Consider the following 19,198-nt stretch of genomic DNA (forward strand, 5'->3'; position numbering starts at 1 on the left):
GAAAGATGGTGCTGGATTGGGGGTGACAGAAAGCTGTAGTTTGTGGGATTCATACATGTCTGTCTAGTCTTGGTTTTTTGTTGCCATTGTTTTTGTTTGTAAGAAAGTGTGTGTGTGTGTGTGTGTTTGCATGCATCACTGCTATCTTGCAACAATCTGCTTTTGACCTTGAATCTTAAGACATAACCTACCATTCATCATTGGCAAAATAGTTCCTCTGGGACTTTTTCTCCTCAGACAATTTAGATGTTTGTCTGCAGAGAAATTCTGCTGTTCATCTCTCACCAAAGTAAATGGGCTCTGACACACATAAAAAGCACTGAAGACAGCCTGATCATTCTAGATGCCAAAAACAAGAACTAGAAAATTCCTCCAAGTCAGTGTTTGTCCAGAGTAGAGAAGGATTGCATTTAGAAGTGAGTTCTGACCTCAAGGTGGATCAACAGAAGAAGGGGAAGCCATCTTTATAATATGGCTCTTTTTCACGGCTTATTTTCACAAGTTTGGTTGTTACGCAGCATCTACATGTTTATCGGCGAGCAGTAGACTCAAGGATGACTGGCTCTCCTGGGCCACTGCCTCTTGAGAGACCTATATGAGGGAAGGTATCACCTCTGCTTTCCGCCTCTCCTAAGGGGAGGGTACACACGGAGTCTAGAAAGTGCCGGGGAGGAGCTAGTTGTTCCTCAATGGTCATCTTGTCCTGCTGTCCCCAAGGTTGTCCTCTTCAGAGCCCTGGTTTGTGAGACTCCCTATGCCTGGAAGCAGACAGCCATTCGCCTGCTGCAGATCCTCATGCTTGGAGAGTCCTGCCCCTCCATCCCTTGACCCCGTTTCTGACATCGAGGCCAGTTCAGCCTGTCCTTCATGATGACTGCATTGGCTCAGCTCCGATGTATTCGTAAATGTCCATTTCAGCAATGAGTGAGATCCTGTCTGTCTGACTAGCCAGCTAACAGGTTGTGCCATTTGTTCTTTGTGTCTTTGTATCTGAGACTTTAGTGATGACGTTTAAAAGGACCTTTGAAATGAAATTGCTTCCAGACTAGAAATGCTGGCATCCAGCCTCCCTCTTACTGGATAAATCTAAGAGTCGTGTTTCCTGATGTTCATATAATATTCAAGTACGTCAGGAAAAAAACTGAGGACCAGTCCTACTGAGAGTTCTCCAGGGGTCACCCTGCTTGGGTTGGGTATTAAGGGGACCACACACTGCACGAACTGGTAACACTGAGACTAGAGCACAAGCCAGGTGCAGACGTGCTCCCCAGCTTACGTGTTCCCATGCCCGTGTGCATACATGCTCGAGTGCCTATGCATGGCTCTGGCTCTCAGAGCAGCTTCTTTGGGGTTGATGCCCGTGACTATTGTGTGTTTCGGGATTCATGGGTCGTGAGAGCTGGGGAGGGGGGCCCTGCTGTTAGCGCTCCCCAGTGAGTGTGTGGGAGGGTACTGCCGAGGAGCTGCATCTGTTGGCCGTTTATGTGCATTTTCTCAGGCTGGGAGACATGTGTTCCTCATTACAACGCGATCCGTGGTAGTGCCGTGCTGGGGCCTCCCGTGCTATCTGGATTTTTATTTATTTTTTTTAAAGGCAAGGAAATTTATCTTTTTTCCCTTGTGTCTTCTGTGCTCACTTCTTATTTAACGCAGACACAAAGTTCACATTTCTTGCACCAAGGACCCTCTCGGCACCACACTCTAAAATGTGTGTAAAGTGAACTTTGTGTTCTTAGACCACATTTTCATCCATCCCCTTCTCCAGGCTCAGTGCTTCTCCCTGGCTTCTGCCTTTGCAAAACTTACTTCCTCTGTTGTCATGGCATCAACGTGACGGTCACAGCCTAGTGGTGTGTGGGAAAGGCATGGGATTCTGGCACACACTGTCCAGTCATTGCTACCACACCGATGGATCCTCAGTGCCAGGGTACAAATTAGAGCTCAGTGGGACCAAGGACAGAAGGGACCTGAGCCTGTGTCAGCGCAAGGAAACTGTATTGGAAGGAGAAGCCAGGGAAGAAAAGGTTTCCAATACTCAAAAGTAGAAGGCAGATTCTAACTTGGAAAATGGCCATGAAAACACACCTGGTCTTAGCCACCAGTACTGTCCTGTGTCACTAAGCGGTCGGTGTCTCTTCCTTAGTCCCTCAGCTGATTCCCCAGGTGTGTTGCCCATCATTATCTCCAGTAATGTGGACCGTCAGACCATTGTAATCCTCGTGTTAGACAAGACACGGTCCCTGGACGAGCATCTGGAGGAATAACTTACAGACTGGCTGACTTTTTGTGTTGTCTTGAGAGAGTCTCTAGGGCACTGTGGTCTCTCTCTCTCTCTCTCTCTCTCTCTCTCTCTCTCTCTCTCTCTCTCTCTGTAAATAAGAAAAAGAATGATAGCTTGATTCTAGAAACAGACTTTAAGTCCCGCCTAAAGAACATAGAGATGCTGTGGATTGTTCTAGCCAGTTCAGTCAGTCGAGCTAGCAGTCTGCTTTTTCTTTGCTTCTCAAATAGTCTGCACTTCTGGCCCAGTGTGCTCACTGCCAGCTCCCTGGTCTGACTTTCTGCACAAAAGCGCTTCTGCATCAGCTCTGGATAAGTCTGGTACAGTGTTAAAGCCTGCCCAGCTGGCCTCCAGCTATAGAAGCACAGCCTTCAGGGTTGTCTTTCTTACATAGTAACGATGCCTCCACTTGTCAACATGCCTACATGAGCTGGAAATCAGTTCTTTGCTGTAGACATTTCTCTTGGAGTTATGCTTATCCTAAGACATCGTGGCATAGTTCGTGTGTCGCATGTTCTTCAACACACCCGCAGTGGACACCAAGACAGAGTCATGATCATTAGCCAGGAACTATAGGTTTAGCTCAGTGAAACACTGTCTGCCTAGGAACGAGACTTGGGTACTTCCCCTATGTGCTCCCTCTCCCCCCTCCTCCACCCCTTCCTTCTACCCCTTCCCCTCCTACTCCCCCTCCCCCTCCCTCTCTCATTTGGGGATGCTGCAAGAGAATTTGAAATGTGAGACAGAGATTTACTGGAAGGTCTCCCATGTTGAGTATGTGCTTCTTGTGGTGGCCGTGCCTCCTCACCCGTGAGTCGGCTGTCAGCTATTGTCCCGTGTGTGCTTCATTGATGTGCTGTGGGGTGAGGGAAGCCTGAACAGCATTTGCCTGTGCAGTCCCAGCTGCTCTTCCCACTGCAAGCCTTGAAGTAGATCATCTGACTCCATTTCCCCTGTATCCCTTCATGCTATTTGCAGCTTCTTTTTTTCTATGCAAAAGCGTGAATATTGCCTAATATCTATTAGGTTGTATTTACAATAGCCTTCTTTACAACTGCCTCACCTAACAAAAGGAAAATCATTGCCATTTTACACCTAAAGCAGAAGGCAGCCATGGATTAAAGATACTTACACCATGCAGGTGATAGGCAGGGTTGCAACTCCAACCTCATCACCTGCCTGCAGCTGTCTGTAAGCAGCCTCCTCAGCAAATGCTTGCAAGACCCCTGCGTGTGCCAGTCAGGCCCATGCCCCCAGGTCACACTCCACCCCACTTGTATGCTATTGAGACTGTGAAACAAAAAAAAAAATGTAGATTTGGGTGAGGTGTTTTCAAGCTCAGAGTGTGCAGTATTTAACTCTAGAGTTTGCTAGAGACCCTCAGCAAGCCAAGCATTGCTCTAGCACACTGACGAGTCTCGGCAACTTTCTCCCATTATGAAAGTCAGGAGAAAGCTGGAAAAAGCAAACAAAGAAACCCTTAATCTTCCTTAGTCTGCAGCTAGCAGGAAATGACCCCTTTCTTCTTACATTTTTAAGTGGTTTTATTAATCACAGATGTCCAGATCCAGACTGAGAGTGGGAAGATTTCCCCTTCCCTTGGCTCTGGCCCCGTGTGCTGAAATCTTCCCTCTTCTTTAACTTTTTCCTCTATCTCCATTTTCAAAGGAATCTGTGATAGCCATTGTGTGAACTCAGCCTCAGCCAAGACACCACGTACCTGAGGATTCCTCCTCAAACCGGCCCCAGCAGATAGGGTGACTTTCCTATGTGCACACCTGCATGGGGTATTAAGCCCGCTAGAATATCTTTATCCTGAGGTTTATCCTTTTTAATAAGGGACAGATTTCTTCTAAAATAGAAGTAGAATGAGGTCATTGTCTAGTTTGTTTCAGCCATGCTTTTTTAGTATTGCCCAGACACTGCTAGGCTTGCCATTAGCCCCCATTGCCCATGAATTCTGGGTGTTGTTGGGACACTCGCTGTTTGTATAAATACAATGTCCTCGTTTCTGTGCCACCAGGAGTCCCGATGCCACAGCTTACTGCAGTTAGTAAAGCCGTTTCATTTCACTCCTGGTGTTTCTTCAGGTGCCAGTGCTGCCCTATGGGGTGTGGAAACCTGCATCACCTCTGAGAGAACCTAGCCCAGATGCAGGCTTTCTCTGACACCCGTCTTAGGTCCTCCTTCTATGTCCAAAGTAACTGGATTCTTTTCAGTTACAAGAGGAAGGTCAACTCCAAACCAGGCATTGCTAAAGGCTTTCCTGCAGTTGTTGAGCAGAGTTGGGAGCAAAGGCGAGGAATTGGAAATGCAAAGCAGGTGTGTCTGCCAGAGCTGCAGGGCCAGCTTGGTCCCGAACCGTCTCTGCCCTGTGCAGTTTCCCCTGCTCAGTGCTGCTCACACGCACCAAACCTGGGCTCTGTGCTGAGGAAAAGCCAGTGAGCGACACAGATCACAAGAGAGAGGTGTCTGCTTGATTTGGTTTCCATGTAAATGAAAATTCACAAGTGTGTATGTGCTTCACAGAAGGTAGAGACCACCCACAGTTACCATAGAACTGACCACAGTCGGCCAGAACATCTCTGTCCACAATGGCAGTCCTGCATTATCAGTGTCCTTGGGATGGGCAAACAGAAATAAGGATAGCCTGTATCCAGTTCATTGGCTCACCTAGTCATTATTATTCTACACATACTTAGCCGCAAGATGTACCAAGCAGCCTGTTGGCAGTTAAGCTCCTTCCCATATAGTGTCTCCCTTGTCTCCTGAGGATTCTCTCTGGTAGACCTAGCCATCCACATAGATCCTGCACAGGCAGGCGATCAGGCTACCTGGAAAGGGAAGACAAGAGCCTCACTGTTGCTGCTGTGTTGTTTCTGGGCAGCAGGCACTTAGGGTTCAGGTTTTGTCACCTGCTAGTAGTCCCTTGGCTGCGGTGGCCACCAGGGCCTCCTGAGGAAGACAAGTGTGCTACCAGTCAGTCGGGTCCTTCGAAGGGACTGCACCGTAAGCTCTGTGCCGGGTGTGCCCACTAGAGAGATGCATCAGGGCTTGTGATGTCATTCAAAGTGTGTACCAGTGTAGTGGGTCTGCTTACCATCTGATTTATGCACTGCATCACGTCCTAGCACAGAGCAGTTATGCAGGCTCTGATGATCTCCAGATCGAGGCAGAGAATTTGGGTACTTTAAATCACATATACACATTGTGTTCTTGCAAAGGATCAAAAGCGTGAGGAGTTTGACTTTATGCTTATGAACTGGGAGTGAGTCCCACGCTGCTACACAGAGAAGCCTTGCATCGAAATGAATGAATGAATAATAAATAGCGATCACGTGCACAGGTGTGCGTGCACGTACTGCATGTCACATGCGCAGGCTACTACTTAGCAGGCATTGATTAGTTCTGAACCAGTTTGCCTTTGGGAAGAAAAGTGCAAATTTTGTTTGTGTTTTGAGGCAGGATTACTTTGTGTAGCAGTCCTGATTTTCCTGGAACTCACTTTGTAGAGCAGGCTGGCCTCGAACTCACTAAGATTCACCTGCCTCTGCCTTCCAAGTGCTGGGATTGAAGGTGTAGATGTTTAAACAGGAATGATGCAGTGTCATATGCTCTGCCAGCCTGTATCTTGAGCAGAGAATTAGATGAGCATCAGCTGTCTCAAGTACTGTAGCCCTCACGGGAGTTGACACTTCATGAGCCCCAGGCTACATGCTAGCTTAGTATCTACAGCATGCAGTGAAAGGTCTCTGGTCCGTAAGGCAAAGAGCCTGTACAGGTGTGTGTGGAAGAGAGTGCTTTCAGGGACTTACTGTGATAAATGTTTCAAGACTTCAACGGGTCTAAGAAAATAAACACAAGGCCAGTGGTCATCTTCATTATTACATCTCCCGAAAGAAATCAGTTCTGCGTCGTTTTGGCAGAGCCCTAACGTCAGGTGCTTGGAAAGTGGCCACTCAGTTCCTGATGGCTGGCTGTCAAGTTCGTTCACAGAAACATTTCACCTAACTCTGGATTGGTTTAAAAAGACTTTCCTCTTGGAAGCCCATCAGCGCTGACTTAACTATGTTTAAGTGAGAAACTTAGTCTAGACACCCTTTCTGTGGAGCATTTTGGTTAGCTGAAAAGGCTTTCTTTTCCCTTTTGGTTTAAAAAATTGTTGTCTTTGTTTGATTGCTAGTATTTACTCAAGCATATGCGGTAGCATTGCTAAGTTGCCAACAAAGAAACTGTATTATCTGTAAGCAAGTAGCTATTCATCTCCTAGGCTCCCCATAGCCATGCTCTCTGCTTCATCGAGTTGGTCCTGGTGGATGGCAGCCTTTATAGATGGGTGGGTACTAGTGTCAGAGTCTAATCTCTTTGCTTGGGGTGGGCGGGTCAGATGGATAGAAGGAAAACAGTGTGTCAAACTAAATATATTTCTTTGACTAATTAGTTTATGATAAGTGATATAGCTACCACTTTAAATTTTTTTCTCTAAGTTCTTATTTCCTGATTTTATTAATCAAGCAAATGGTTAGAAATAATTTTAAATTATGTCTTCTGGTATCCTATAGTTTAAACCGTTATTGACTTTATTTTAATTTATGTGTATGGGTGTTTTGCCTGCATGTATGTCTGTGCCCCATGGCTGTGCCTGTATTTGTGGAGCCAGAGGAGGGTGTTAAAGCCCTTAGGACTGGAGTTGGTTGTGAGCTTCCGTGTGAATGCTGAGAACCAAACTCGGGTCCTCTAGAAGCAGCTGGTGCTCTCAGCCACTGTGCTGTCTCTCCAGCCTCAGTTAAGACATTTTAAATCTAAGCATCTGAGTTGTGGTAGCACATAGTTTTGTGATCCTGGCTCTTGGGAGGTAGAGCGGGAGAATCAGGAATGCAAGGTCATCCTCAGCTTATCTAGCAGGCTTGAAGCTAGCCTGTTCTACAGAGACTCCATCTCAAAGACAAACGCGTCAACATGATCAGATCTGTGCATTTGCCACACTGGTCTTTAGGATTGGTGATGTCAGGTACTTTTGGAAAGGAGCAGTGTGTCTTGAGAAAGGCCATCTGTAGCAGAGATCCAGCCTGACAGCCATCCTAGAAGAGAGCCATGTCAGCCCTCTCCCTCCTCTTGGGTTCAGCATCTGGATGAAGACGGTAGTCTAGGTTCCCAGCAGCTCACCTGAGAGTCTGTTAAGCTGGGGACCAGTGCCAGGGAACTTTTGTCCTGTTCAGTAAAGGGCCTTCTTTTTCCTTCTCGTCCCCTCAGACTCACTCTCTGTCTCCAGTAATGACGCCAGTCCGCCGGCCTCTGTGGCTTCTCTTCAGCCCCACATGATCGGAGCGCAGAGCTCACCAGGTCCCAAGCGTCCGGGCAACACCCTGCGCAAGTGGCTCACAAGCCCTGTGCGGAGGCTCAGCAGTGGCAAGGCCGATGGGCACGCCAAGAAGTTGGCCCACAAGCACAAGAAGAGCAGGGAGGTCCGGAAGAGTGCGGATGCTGGCTCCCAGAAGGACTCCGACGACAGCGCTGCCACCCCACAGGATGAGACCATCGAGGAGGTAGGTCTGTGGGATTGACTTACGGCTGCTGTCACTGATGTCATTGGAGTCCAGAGGCTACAGCCCTTCTGATGCTTTGTTTCAAGTTAAGAGTAGTCGCTGTGGGGGCTGGAGAGATGGCTCAGCGGTTAAGAGCATTGCTTGCTCTTCCCAAGGTCCTGAGTTCAATTCCCAGCAACCACATGGTGGCTCACAACCATCTGTAATGAGGTCTGGTGCCCTCTTCTGGCCTGCAGGCATACATGTAGAAAGAATATTGTATACATAATAAATAAATAAATAAATAAATAAATAAATAAATAAATAATTCAAACAAAAAAATTAAAAAAAAAAAAAAAAGAGTAGTCGCTGTCTGGGAAGTAATGGGTCTGGTTTATTGGAAGCCCCAATACTGCATGGTGTCATTTAGGTTTCTGGTTTGCAACTGTTAAGTGCACGGACAGGCTAACAGACATTGTTGGAAATGCTGTTGACAGCTTTTATCCACCGTACTGTCACTCTTACCTCATTCCTTTGTCACCAAGTGGAGAGAGGACGTCAAGGGTTGTTTTGCTTCCCCTTTTATCCCAGGAGGCTCTGAGTTATGCTTCAAGAAATCATCTTTCATGTCCCCAAGATGACCTCAGTACTGACAGGGCCAGTGGGAATTTTAACTTGGGCTCACGTTCTGCACCCGCTCAAAGAAAGAAAAAGGCGATGACAAAAAGTGTCACGTTTGTTTTATTCCATTGTGTCATGGGTTTCCTTTTTGTTTGTTTTCTTTTTTCCTCTGAATCCATGGTCCCTCACTAAAGCTAAAACTCAAAAACTAAAACTTTTTATGTAAGTCAGACCAGAGGAAATGAATATATGTGTGTGAGTCTGGCCCTCCTATGCTCTTCTGAGTAACTCAAGGGCCCGGAGTCTAACATGTAAACAGTGCTTGGTTTTCATGGCCCAGCTTGAAGGAACAACTGTTGGTTTGATTGCAGAGAGGACGGAACGAGGGCCTCAGCAGTGGCACGCTGTCCAAATCCTCCTCCTCGGGCATGCAGAGCTGCGGAGAAGAAGAAGGAGAGGAGGGCGCCGATGCCGTGCCGCTGCCCCCACCCATGGCCATCCAGCAGCACAGCCTCCTTCAGCCAGACTCGCAGGATGACAAGGTAAAGGCCGAGCCCTGCCCTGGCTTCCACGCCAGGAGGGGCAGGGATGTGGGAGTAGGCACTGGAAGCCTGGCGTCTTCCCAGCAGCCAGCTTGTTCTTATCTCAGAAGTATGAATAATAAGTCCGTTTAGAACAAACACTAAGCCAGCACATGCTGCTCTCATACCACGTGATCATGTAAATGAGTTCAGTGTATTTCACGGATGGTTCAGCAATTGCTGCTGTTAAAGTAATTTTTACCATATTGCTTAGAGTCCCCGAGAGAGGAGTGTCCTGTAGCCTGTCTTTCGGCACACAGTAGGCTGTCATGTTTTCTCCATAATCGTTCTTGCACATGGCTTTCTAGTTAAAATAAGGTTGTATTGTTCCCCGCTTACTTTCCCCACATGGGACTAGAACCCCAGCAAGTGCATTGTTAACCAAGTATTAGGAGGCACCTGAGCCTTGAGGCTCCTCCTGGATCGTATGATACCTTCAAGCCATATCAGTCTCCATTTCCCTTCAGTTGTTACATCATTTTAGCTTATTTTATCCACTGCAGTAGTAAAAATCTCAAAAATGCACTATCAGAAAGGGAAACCTATAATGAAGCTTGCACACTCTCTGCATCCTGGCTCCACCGTGACCCTCCCCATTTGTTAGGCACTAAAAATAGAGCTAGGAAGTCACTGCTGGGTTTTTATTGTTGTTCTTTTGTTTTGTTTGGCAATACTTAAGTCTTCCAAATGAAATAGATGTGTTTTCAGCACTTTTTTTCTTCACATTTTTCCCTGTTCCTTTCCTGACTCTCTTGGTGTGTCAGTCACTTGCTGGATTTGTCAGCCTTGGTTTGACAACCAAGGGTAGACGACAGGCAGTGATTGGCGGCAGCGAGGCCACCACACTCGGTGCTGAGTTTTAACTCACAGCAAATGCAACCCACGACTCACGCCAGCCGAGCCCCGCCAGGGTGCTCTGGTTCTGAGTACACTGGTTGTGAGCTGGAGAGCCAAGCTCCAGTTTGTCCCCTGTGTGCAGGCCAACCTGAAAGAGACAGCGAAGGCTCTCAAGCCTTTTATGTAGTGACTGGCCAGGGAATAAGCGACGTGGGTGTTGGGACAACTCGTGAGCTGTTTTGTAACAGTCTAAATGAATAGGTTTTCCAAAGCAAAACAAATAAAATTTTTTAAATCTGGTGGTTATCCAAGCAATGGGGAGCAGGCTTTGCTGGCTTATTTTCCTCCTTTAAAAGACTGAATTGCTAGAGTCTTGTTTACTGGAATCATCTATTGCTTACCATGAAGCCTGGTTGGGTATTATCAGTAGCAAAGTCTTCTTGTGCAGAAATCTAGTAATGCTCCCAGACAGTGTATTATCTTGAACTAATTTTCCGTTTTGTTCTGTTTTCTCTTTTTGTAAACTTTCATTGCAGCATTACGTTGATTTGTGTTCTGTGTCTGTTTTGGCTCAGTTTCCTTACCTTTCCATTTGATTTTTTTTCTTTGTTTTGTTCATCTCATATTCCAAATTTCATTCGAGCAAACCGGTGTTTGTTTTGTAAAGTACATACTTTGGTCCGCATATGTAAAAGCCCGTTGTAAAACTGTATCTGTCCGCTGTGAGAAATGCATCTCTGGGACAGCCAGCCGCGTGTCGCATGCATCTCCGCTGGCCTTAATATGAAGCAAGGTTCATATTACCTATGCCCCTCAGACCCCAGCTACTCTCCAGCAGAAGTAATCTGCAAACAGTGTTTGCTAATTACTGAATCTCAGCTCAGTAGCCCGTCCCTCAGATTCCCTTACTGTCACCCCGTGCCGCCCTCGATCTAGCCATAAGTGGCATCTGGTAGCTTGTGAGGCTTCCGCTCTTCTGTCCTCTGCAGTAATCATTGGGGAAATGGATGGCACAGGAAATGGTGAGCTTGTCCCCCTCCTCCGTCTGGTCACTGCACCCTTTCATGATCCCATAAACACAGTCAAGCCATTGTTAACCTCCCCGTTCTGTTTCTTGATTATTTGGGGGAGTCAACCATTAAACCTTAAGCCTCCCTCCCTTCTGCTGCCCGGGTTCTATTTCTCCCTTCATAGCCTAGAGCCTGAGGCAGCACTCAGTTACAGTTAGGATGCCCCTGTGCCCAGTCATCATTCTGAAAAACATTACAATGTTACATGACTGTGGATTAAAAACAGACATTGTCTGCTTCCCACATGTATCCTAGACAGATTTTATTTAATGTTTCATGTCAGAATATTGTAAATATAAAAGGATGACTCTAAATAAATGCAAACAAAGACAAACTTGTGGTCTTTTTGTCTGGACTTACTTAAAAAAAAAAAAAAACTGGAGTTTGCAAGGGAATTTACTCTCTGTCCCGTTACTAACGTGAGACCTCTCCTCCCTGTTCTTTGTTGTGACTTCTCCCATAGGCCTCTTCGCGGTTACTAGTCCGCCCCACCAGCTCTGAGACTCCCAGTGCAGCTGAGCTTGTCAGTGCGATCGAAGAACTCGTGAAGAGCAAAATGGTAAGATCTCCCCATCGGGTGTTAGGTTTGCAAGTCCCCGCTGCCTGTGCATGGAGGTTCGCCTCTGCTGGGAGCTGCTCGGGTATAACTGCAGCTACATACTTCTCTCACTATGACCAGGACTGGATCTACGGGTCTGCTCTAGCGTCCTAAAGTGGCATCGGTGGCTGTGAAGGACTCCCAGAACTCAGAAAAGCTGTGACTCTTAACAGTTGCGCAGTTTATTGCATGAGAGGACCAGGTTCAAATCAGCCAAGAAAAAGGTCACAGGGCAGGGTCCAGGAGAGTCCAGGTTCCAGCACTTGCGTATCTTCATATGAACAAATCACACTTATGGAGCGCAGCACAGAGAGCATTGATTGACAGCTACATTGGTTTATCTGAGCCTCTGTATCCAGACTTCTAGGGGATGCTCAATTATGTTTACTGGTCAACTAACTGCTTGGCTGACCTTAGAGCATCTACTGAGATGCTCTGTGAAGTACCCCACCCCACATACACACAAAACACACGTGCAAGTGCACGCTCACACACAAAATTGCATTTAAAGAAGGACTTGTCAAAGACCTTCCTGTAAACCATGAGGAGTAAAAGAGGATCTCATAAGTGATGCATCAAGCATCCCTGAGGTCTCATCCCTGCAGCTCTGTGCTGGGAGCTTCCTCCCTCCCTCCCTCCCTCCCTCCCTCCCTCTCCCTCTCTCTCTCTCTCTCTCTCTCTCTCTCTCTCTCTCACACACACACACACACACACACACACACGTGCATTTGTGTAAGGGACCAGTGGGCACCACAGCCAGGGTGACCATCCCAACTGTCACAAAAGCATATGACTCTATGTCTCCATCAATGCACCCTTCTTGGTGCCATCTCGGGAAGATCACCGCTGAGGACAGGCTACCAGAAGAACCCCCAGACTCAGTTGTTTCAGCTTGGGCAGCTGGTGCAGTTATAAGGGCCTTGTCCCTGTGGGCACAGATGAAGTCTGAGACGACTCCTTTGCTCGCTTCTATCTTCTTCTCTCCTTTTTCTCATTGTTCAAATGAACAGAGTTCCGTCTAATGAGCCCCAACTGTCTCAACAGCAGAGGACGAATGTCCTCCTCACCCCCAGTCTTGGCTCCCTGTCGTCACCCACCTGATCCATGCACATGACGCAAGCCCTGAGACTCTGGAAGAACGTGTACTTCCAGTAAAGGTCAACTGCTATTTATTTATCAGAGTGCAATTTTTGGAGCAGGCTCCATTTGTTAGCTAACATGGTGTCCTGATTTTTCATAAAGAAGAGCCCTAGCTGGCGTGATTTTTACAGCTTGGTGGGCTTCCTTTATCAAGGTTGTGCATGTGGGCCTGTGTCATCCAAGCTCTATGATGACGGAGTCTGTTCCCTCTTATGGAAGAAAGCAGGACATGTATTAGCAATGTCGCTTTACTAATGGCAAGCTAAAGCAGTGATGCTAAGTGTTCCTGCATTTTGGTTATGTTTGTCAAACCCATCTTTTTTCCAGCTAAACCATTTTGTGGATCTAGCTGGAAGCTTTGAAGGGTTTTTAAATTGCTGTAATCCTTAGACAGTCAGTGAATCAGGTGAAGAAAGAATTGGCAAGCACCAATTAGAAGGTCACCAGTGGGTGACCAGTGTCATATTAATCAACAGTATTCAGCTTAAAGATCTTTTGAATACCTTCAAACTCTGCATGAGGTTCTAGTGGTAAAAGTACATGACCAGTTTCCTACAGCAACAGAGAGGAATGTTTTACACACACACACACACACACACACACACACACATTGATTAATATTCCAATTTTTGTGTTTACCCAGATCCTCTGACTCAATATTAGTTGTTGTTGTTGTTGGTTTTGCTGTTCTAAAGATTTATGTTTTTATTTTACATATATGAGCGGTCTTTTGCCTTCATGTATGTATGTGCACCACATGCATATAATACTTGCAGAGGCTGAAAGAGTTGTCTAGAACTCTTGTGTGGGTTCTAGGCCTATAGACCGGGTCCCCTGCAAGAGCAGCAGACACTCTCAACTACTGCACATCTCTCTGGCGCCTGCACTGTTTCTTAGTAGCACAGTTTGATCTGTTGTGAGAGATTTTGTAATTTTCCAGTCACATCTTTTGTATCTTATGACTTAGATTTTCTTACCCCAACATCAACCCTCAATTTCTTCTAGGCGCTGGAGGATCGTCCCAGCTCGCTGCTTGTTGACCAGGGAGACAGTAGCAGCCCCTCCTTCAATCCCTCAGACAATTCCCTCCTCTCGTCCTCCTCGCCCATCGATGAAATGGAAGAAAGAAAATCCAGCTCTCTAAAGAGAAGGCAGTAAGCAACGCTGCATCCTCCCCACCCCAAGTTTCCCCCACCCCAACTGCAGCACCCCAAAGTCGAGAGTAGAATTTACCTCTGAGTTAGACAAAGGAAATCCAAGGCCTCCTGCCAAGACAGTGTGCATGTTCAAGTGTGTGTGTATATACATGCATGTGTGCATTTGTGGGTGGGGTGTGTGTGTTTGTGTAAGGATTTGGTAATCCATAGCTATAGTTTCTATTGGTCTCCATATCTGTTGTGCTTTATTAATAACTCCCCACCCAAAATTCGTGACTTCTTATCCTTAATTATTATTGTTACATATACACGCACATAAATATGTAAATACAGCCTGCTGATTTCAGCGAGTGTTGCTTATGTGTATATGATTGCGGAGTTGACCACTTGGTACTGCTTAACCAACTGAAGGGGCTGCATTCCCCAGGACAGCTAATCTTCCCTTTCTCGGCTCTCCTTAGTTTCCTGTGGTTCTTTGATTAGGACTGGGGCCCTGTGCTTCTCCCCCCTTCCATCATAGCGGGGTCACTGGTGTCCCTGTCCACTGGTGTTCTTGTCCAGGGCTTGTGTAGGCAACCATGCTGTTGAGGCATCAAGAATGAAGCTTCCCTGACATTTCTAGGAGACACAATTTGGCAACAGACTTGTCCTCTGGCTCGTAGAACCTTTCCACCCCTCTTCTGTCATGTTCCCTGAGCATTAGAAATGGGGGTTGGGTCCTAGATCTATCTCTTGCAACTGGGCGCTGTCAATAGCTGTCAATTGTTCTCTGCATTCTGATCAGCTCTGGCTTTCTAGAAGGGTCTCCATCTGCTGCAAACTTTTTCGACAGGACGTGAGTTAGACTTACCTGAGGGCATAAGACTAAGTATTTGGGATGCAGTTAGGAGTTACATTGGTTTAGCTGAGGGATAGTAAGACCCTAAGACCCTTAACCTCACAAACTCCAGGTCATTGACTAGGTTTCCAGTGCCAGGCGTGGGTTCTCTCCTGCTGTTGTTTGGTCCTTAAGTCCAGTTACACAGCTGCTGGTTACCTTGTGTCATTCTTGCCATGTTGTACGTCATGTTGTTGTCCATGAGCATCAGGAGGGTTACCGATTGTGTCTCTCCCTTGGCAGCTTCCATAGCACCGATTGGTACTATGAAATCTAGCTCTCAGGTAGAGGCTTTCAGGTCATTCAGCTCAAGTCCTCCAAGTCCTGTGTCCCCAGTGAATGGTGGCTTCAGCAATAGAGACTTGTCTTTAATGTGATAATTTATTCAGAAAACACTCTCTATTTCTCTTCTAGCTATGTTTTGCAAGAATTAGTGGAAACAGAGCGAGACTACGTGCGGGACCTTGGCTGTGTGGTTGAGGTATGTATCTTTGGAAACTTCAGAGCCTGAATCATCAGAGAGGTGCCATTTCAGATGGCAGGATGATACTGTCTCAGAAGCCTTACAATGTAACTCTCTTAGCAAACTGTGTCCAACTGTAAAGAATTTTTTACGTAGTACATTCTGATATATATTTTATATATAATTAGGTTTTTAGGTTTTTATGACCAGTAGTTTTGTGATTTTTATCTTGAAATTTTGCCTTTAATTATTTTTTAAGATTAGATGTTACCATAGAAACAACAGTAATGTTGGTTGCATAGTCAGTGTGGTTGAGCTATGGATCCAGGCCATTCTGAATCCACATATTACTGCTCTGGCCCGTGCCTCTACAGGGGCATTAACTTACAGCTGTACACAGAAAAGATGTACCACCATTTTTGGTCACTAGCATTTTCTGAGTACTCTGTAGGTACAGCAAAGCCACTGTCTTCAGTACTAGTCAGTTACAGGCAGGAGCTTGCTGTAAACTCAATTCATCCACCAATCTATTTTGGTTGGTTGGTTGGCTAGCTAGTTGGTCTTCATATTATGTTCTGAAGCCTAAGCTAACTTAGAACTCACAGTATCGCCCAGGCTGTCCTCACACTTGTGGCAGTCCTCCTGCCTCAACCTGTTGAGTGCTGTAATAGATATGAGCAACCACAGCTAAATCTTTTTTTGTTTTTAGACCTAGCCTCGACGTTTAGCTAAGGCTGGTCTTAAACTCATAACTCTCATGCATGCACTTCCCACGTGCTGGTTTTACAGATGGTGCCGCCACCTCTGACTCTAAAGCAGAGGGATTTTTTTATAGTATAAAATACTTTTCTTTCAGTTTTGCTGATGTGTGCAGAGCCGTACCTTTTGGGTCCTATCTCATTAAAAGTGGCAGCCGTTGTGTTATTAGCTCAGTAGTAGAGCCTTTGGTTCGTGTGCACACAGCCTGGCTTCCATGCTCAGCACTGCTGAAGAGCCATAGTGCAAAGAGTCCCTGCAGTTCCCTAGCATAAATGCTTAAGACGCTTGGTTTTTTTGCAGTCATTGGTAACAATAAGGTTTCCAATATAAACTCTACCTCATTGGGATTGAATAGAAGTTCTATGGTGTTTCAAAACAGAGTCTTGCTATTTAGACTAGAATGGCCTCACACTCGCTCTTCCTGCCATAGCTACCCAGACTCCACAAGATACACACCATATCCAGCTGAACAGAGTATAAAGCACGCGCGTTAGCTGGATAGTCAATTCATCTGTGTTAACACGCAACTTACAGAAAGATATTATTAAATCCCTTTTATTGTGCTGTCTACCAATCTCAGAGTTCAGTCCCTTTGTTTATGATGTAAATCCTAAAACCAGAGGGACTTCTAACTGACCAGCTCCTGTGTTTAGTCGCTGGTGGGATTGCTTGCTTTATGAAACCATTTATGTCTTCAGCTATTTGAGTTTCTTCAGAGAATTTTCATTCATTTATAAACGTTACACTGTTACAGCAGTGACTTTAACAATAGTCATGAAGCAGTCGGAAAGGACACGTTTCATGCCGGGTTTCGGTTTGTTCATAGGATGGCGCGTGTCTGTGTCGGGTGCCATGACTGTTAACCCATGTCTGATGCAAACATTGCGCTCTGCATTCATTCACACTCATTGCTTTGTAGGGCTACATGGCCCTTATGAAAGAAGACGGCGTTCCCGATGACATGAAGGGAAAAGACAAGATTGTGTTTGGCAACATCCATCAGATTTACGACTGGCACAGAGAGTACGTAAGACACCTGCCATGCATGATGCTGTCTCGGGCCTGGCCAGGGCGAAAGGAAAGTTTCAGATGCCCTTGTTCTGTAACCTGCGTAGTTTCATGGAGGGAGTTTGAGCTAAGGACAAAGTGCTGCACTATTGTAGCATTTTATGGCAGGGGACAGAGTCATAGGTTTTTATGCTAGGCTGCGCCAGGATGCCAAGTCCCTAAACAGTGGCAGTCTGCCGTGGTCATGACCCACCACTGTGAACCATTCTTTTCCTCTCCGTACTAATTAGCTCTTTATCACTGTAACCAAAATACCCAGCACAGAGAACTCTGGGGAGGAGAGATTGACTCTGGTTCATATTTTCAGAGGGTTTCTTCAGATGGCTCTGCACCATGAGCTCTGGGCATGATATGGCGCTAGGAAAGTATGGCTGAGGAGATCCCTTACTGTATTCTAGACAGGAAACAGTGAGATGGCAAGGGGCTAGGATGATATACCCGGAAGACCAGTCCCTGTGACTGACTTCCTGCAGAAGGTCCCTGTCTCAAGTTCCCACAGCGTCCCCAAATACTGCCACCTGTTGTGCGATTTTTTTTTTTTTACTCTTTTGGTTTTTTGAGGGACCTGCCACCCAGCTCCCAAGAAAATCACACACACGGAGGCTTACTTATTACTTATGAATGTTCAACCTTAGTTTGGCTTGTTTCTTGCCAGCTTTTCTTAAGTTATCGCGAACACTTTTGCCTCTGGGCTTTTACCTTCCTCTATTTCTGTATACCTTTATTTTTCTTTGTAGCTTGCTGTTTAGCTGGGTGGCTGGCCCCTGGCATCCTCCTCTCCTTGTTCTCTGGCACTTCTTTCTTTCAGATTTTGCCTTCTGTTTCTACTCTGTCGGCCCGCCCTGCCTGTCCTTGCTCCTGCCTCGCTATTTGGTTGTTCGGTTCTTAATTAGGACCATCAGGTGTGTTAGGCATAGTAACACAGCTTCACAGAGTTAAACAAATGCAGCAAAAACAAAGGTCACACACCTTAAAATGATATTCCTCAACACTGAAAAGACAAGCCCGTGGAGGACACTCCATATTCAGAGAGACCACTGAGCCTCAAAGATTCATGCTCATTTCATTCTGTCCACCCTGACAAGTTCTCACATTCTCTTCTGGGCTCAGAGTGAAGTTACCTGTTCGTCAGAAAGATAATCAGGAAGTTTCATACTTGTAGCACATGGGAGCACAGGTTTAGCATCCCATTCCAGAAGAGGAACAAGGAAATATCAAGGAAGAATTAAACCAAAGCAAACTGGAAACGCTTAAGTCCTGTAGCCCCGTCTCAAGCACCATCAGCACGTCGTGGTGTGGTCCTCTCATTTGCAGCCCACGAAGCTGCACTCCTGGGCCGACTTCTTGCTCCTGCGGCTTTTTGTGGTAGAGGGTCCAGATTTCCAACTTCTTCAAAATCCTGAGCTCCTCCTTGTGACTTGGCTTGATTCTTGCAGCTTCCTGCATTTCCCTACAGGCTCCGTGTTGGGACTCTGACCCTAACACACGTCTCTGGCCTCCCATTTGGGAATCTCAGTAAAAACCTCTGAGCAGTAATTTTTGCATTTTTCTTGCCAGGATCTGCTGCCCACTTGAGCAGTGTCTTGCCCTGTTCGGAGCATGACTGGAGTCGTGGAGATGTTCTTGGCTAGCTAACCCAAGGAAACTCTTTTCTAGGGGGCCGTGGGAGCCAAGCACCCCAAGCAGCGCTTTTTTTAACAGAAAATTCTTTCAGATGAGTTAGACCTTTTATCCTTTTGCATCTGCCACAACTGGAATCTGGCTGATGGTGATCTGAGATGCTGTCAGAGCCCTTCTCCTATTGGCCCAGTGCAGAAAGACTTCCCTAGTGGCTTTCTCTTTAACAACCATGTCTGTACCTTATATCTTTCTCCTCTTCTTGGTCCCCACTCTGATAGAAAACCTGGTGAAAAGCAGCTTGCATTAACTGTGCCTGAGTGCTAGGTGATGCTGAGGTTTTTCTCCACCAGGTTTATTCATTACTTTTGCAGTCAGCCTTGGGCTGGTGATGTAACTACTGACAGAGCGCAATTCTCTGGGTTCAGTCCCCAGCCCCACAGAAGCAAATCCGCCCTGGTCAGCGTGTCTTAGCCTGGACGTGTTGTACGCACAGCCATCACTGTCCTCAGAGTGTGGTGTCCATGCCCTCTAGCCCAGTTCTCCAGAGTCCTTGCACCATCTGAAACCTCAGGAGTGCATTCTTTCTTGTCCACATTTCTGT

General features: G+C 46.4%; 1 protein-coding gene across 5 annotated transcripts in view; it reads left to right on the forward strand.

Moving 5' to 3' along the window:
• The window catches only part of Trio (trio Rho guanine nucleotide exchange factor), a 282,243-nt gene that overhangs the window by 234,014 nt on the left and 29,031 nt on the right, over positions 1 to 19,198 (forward strand). For all 5 annotated transcript variants that reach the window (XM_050144824.1, XM_050144821.1, XM_050144819.1 and 2 more), the window contains exons 35-40: positions 7,535 to 7,827; positions 8,799 to 8,969; positions 11,379 to 11,474; positions 13,659 to 13,807; positions 15,102 to 15,168; positions 16,829 to 16,932. In XM_050144824.1, coding sequence (XP_050000781.1) covers positions 7,535 to 7,827; positions 8,799 to 8,969; positions 11,379 to 11,474; positions 13,659 to 13,807; positions 15,102 to 15,168; positions 16,829 to 16,932 — 880 coding nt within the window. The remainder of the gene's footprint in view (positions 1 to 7,534; positions 7,828 to 8,798; positions 8,970 to 11,378; positions 11,475 to 13,658; positions 13,808 to 15,101; positions 15,169 to 16,828; positions 16,933 to 19,198) is intronic.

Source organism: Alexandromys fortis, unplaced genomic scaffold (genome assembly GCF_014885135.2).
Source record: "Alexandromys fortis isolate MF-2015 unplaced genomic scaffold, M_Fortis_MF-2015_v1.1 scaffold_52, whole genome shotgun sequence".
Taxonomy (NCBI): Eukaryota; Metazoa; Chordata; class Mammalia; order Rodentia; family Cricetidae; genus Alexandromys; species Alexandromys fortis.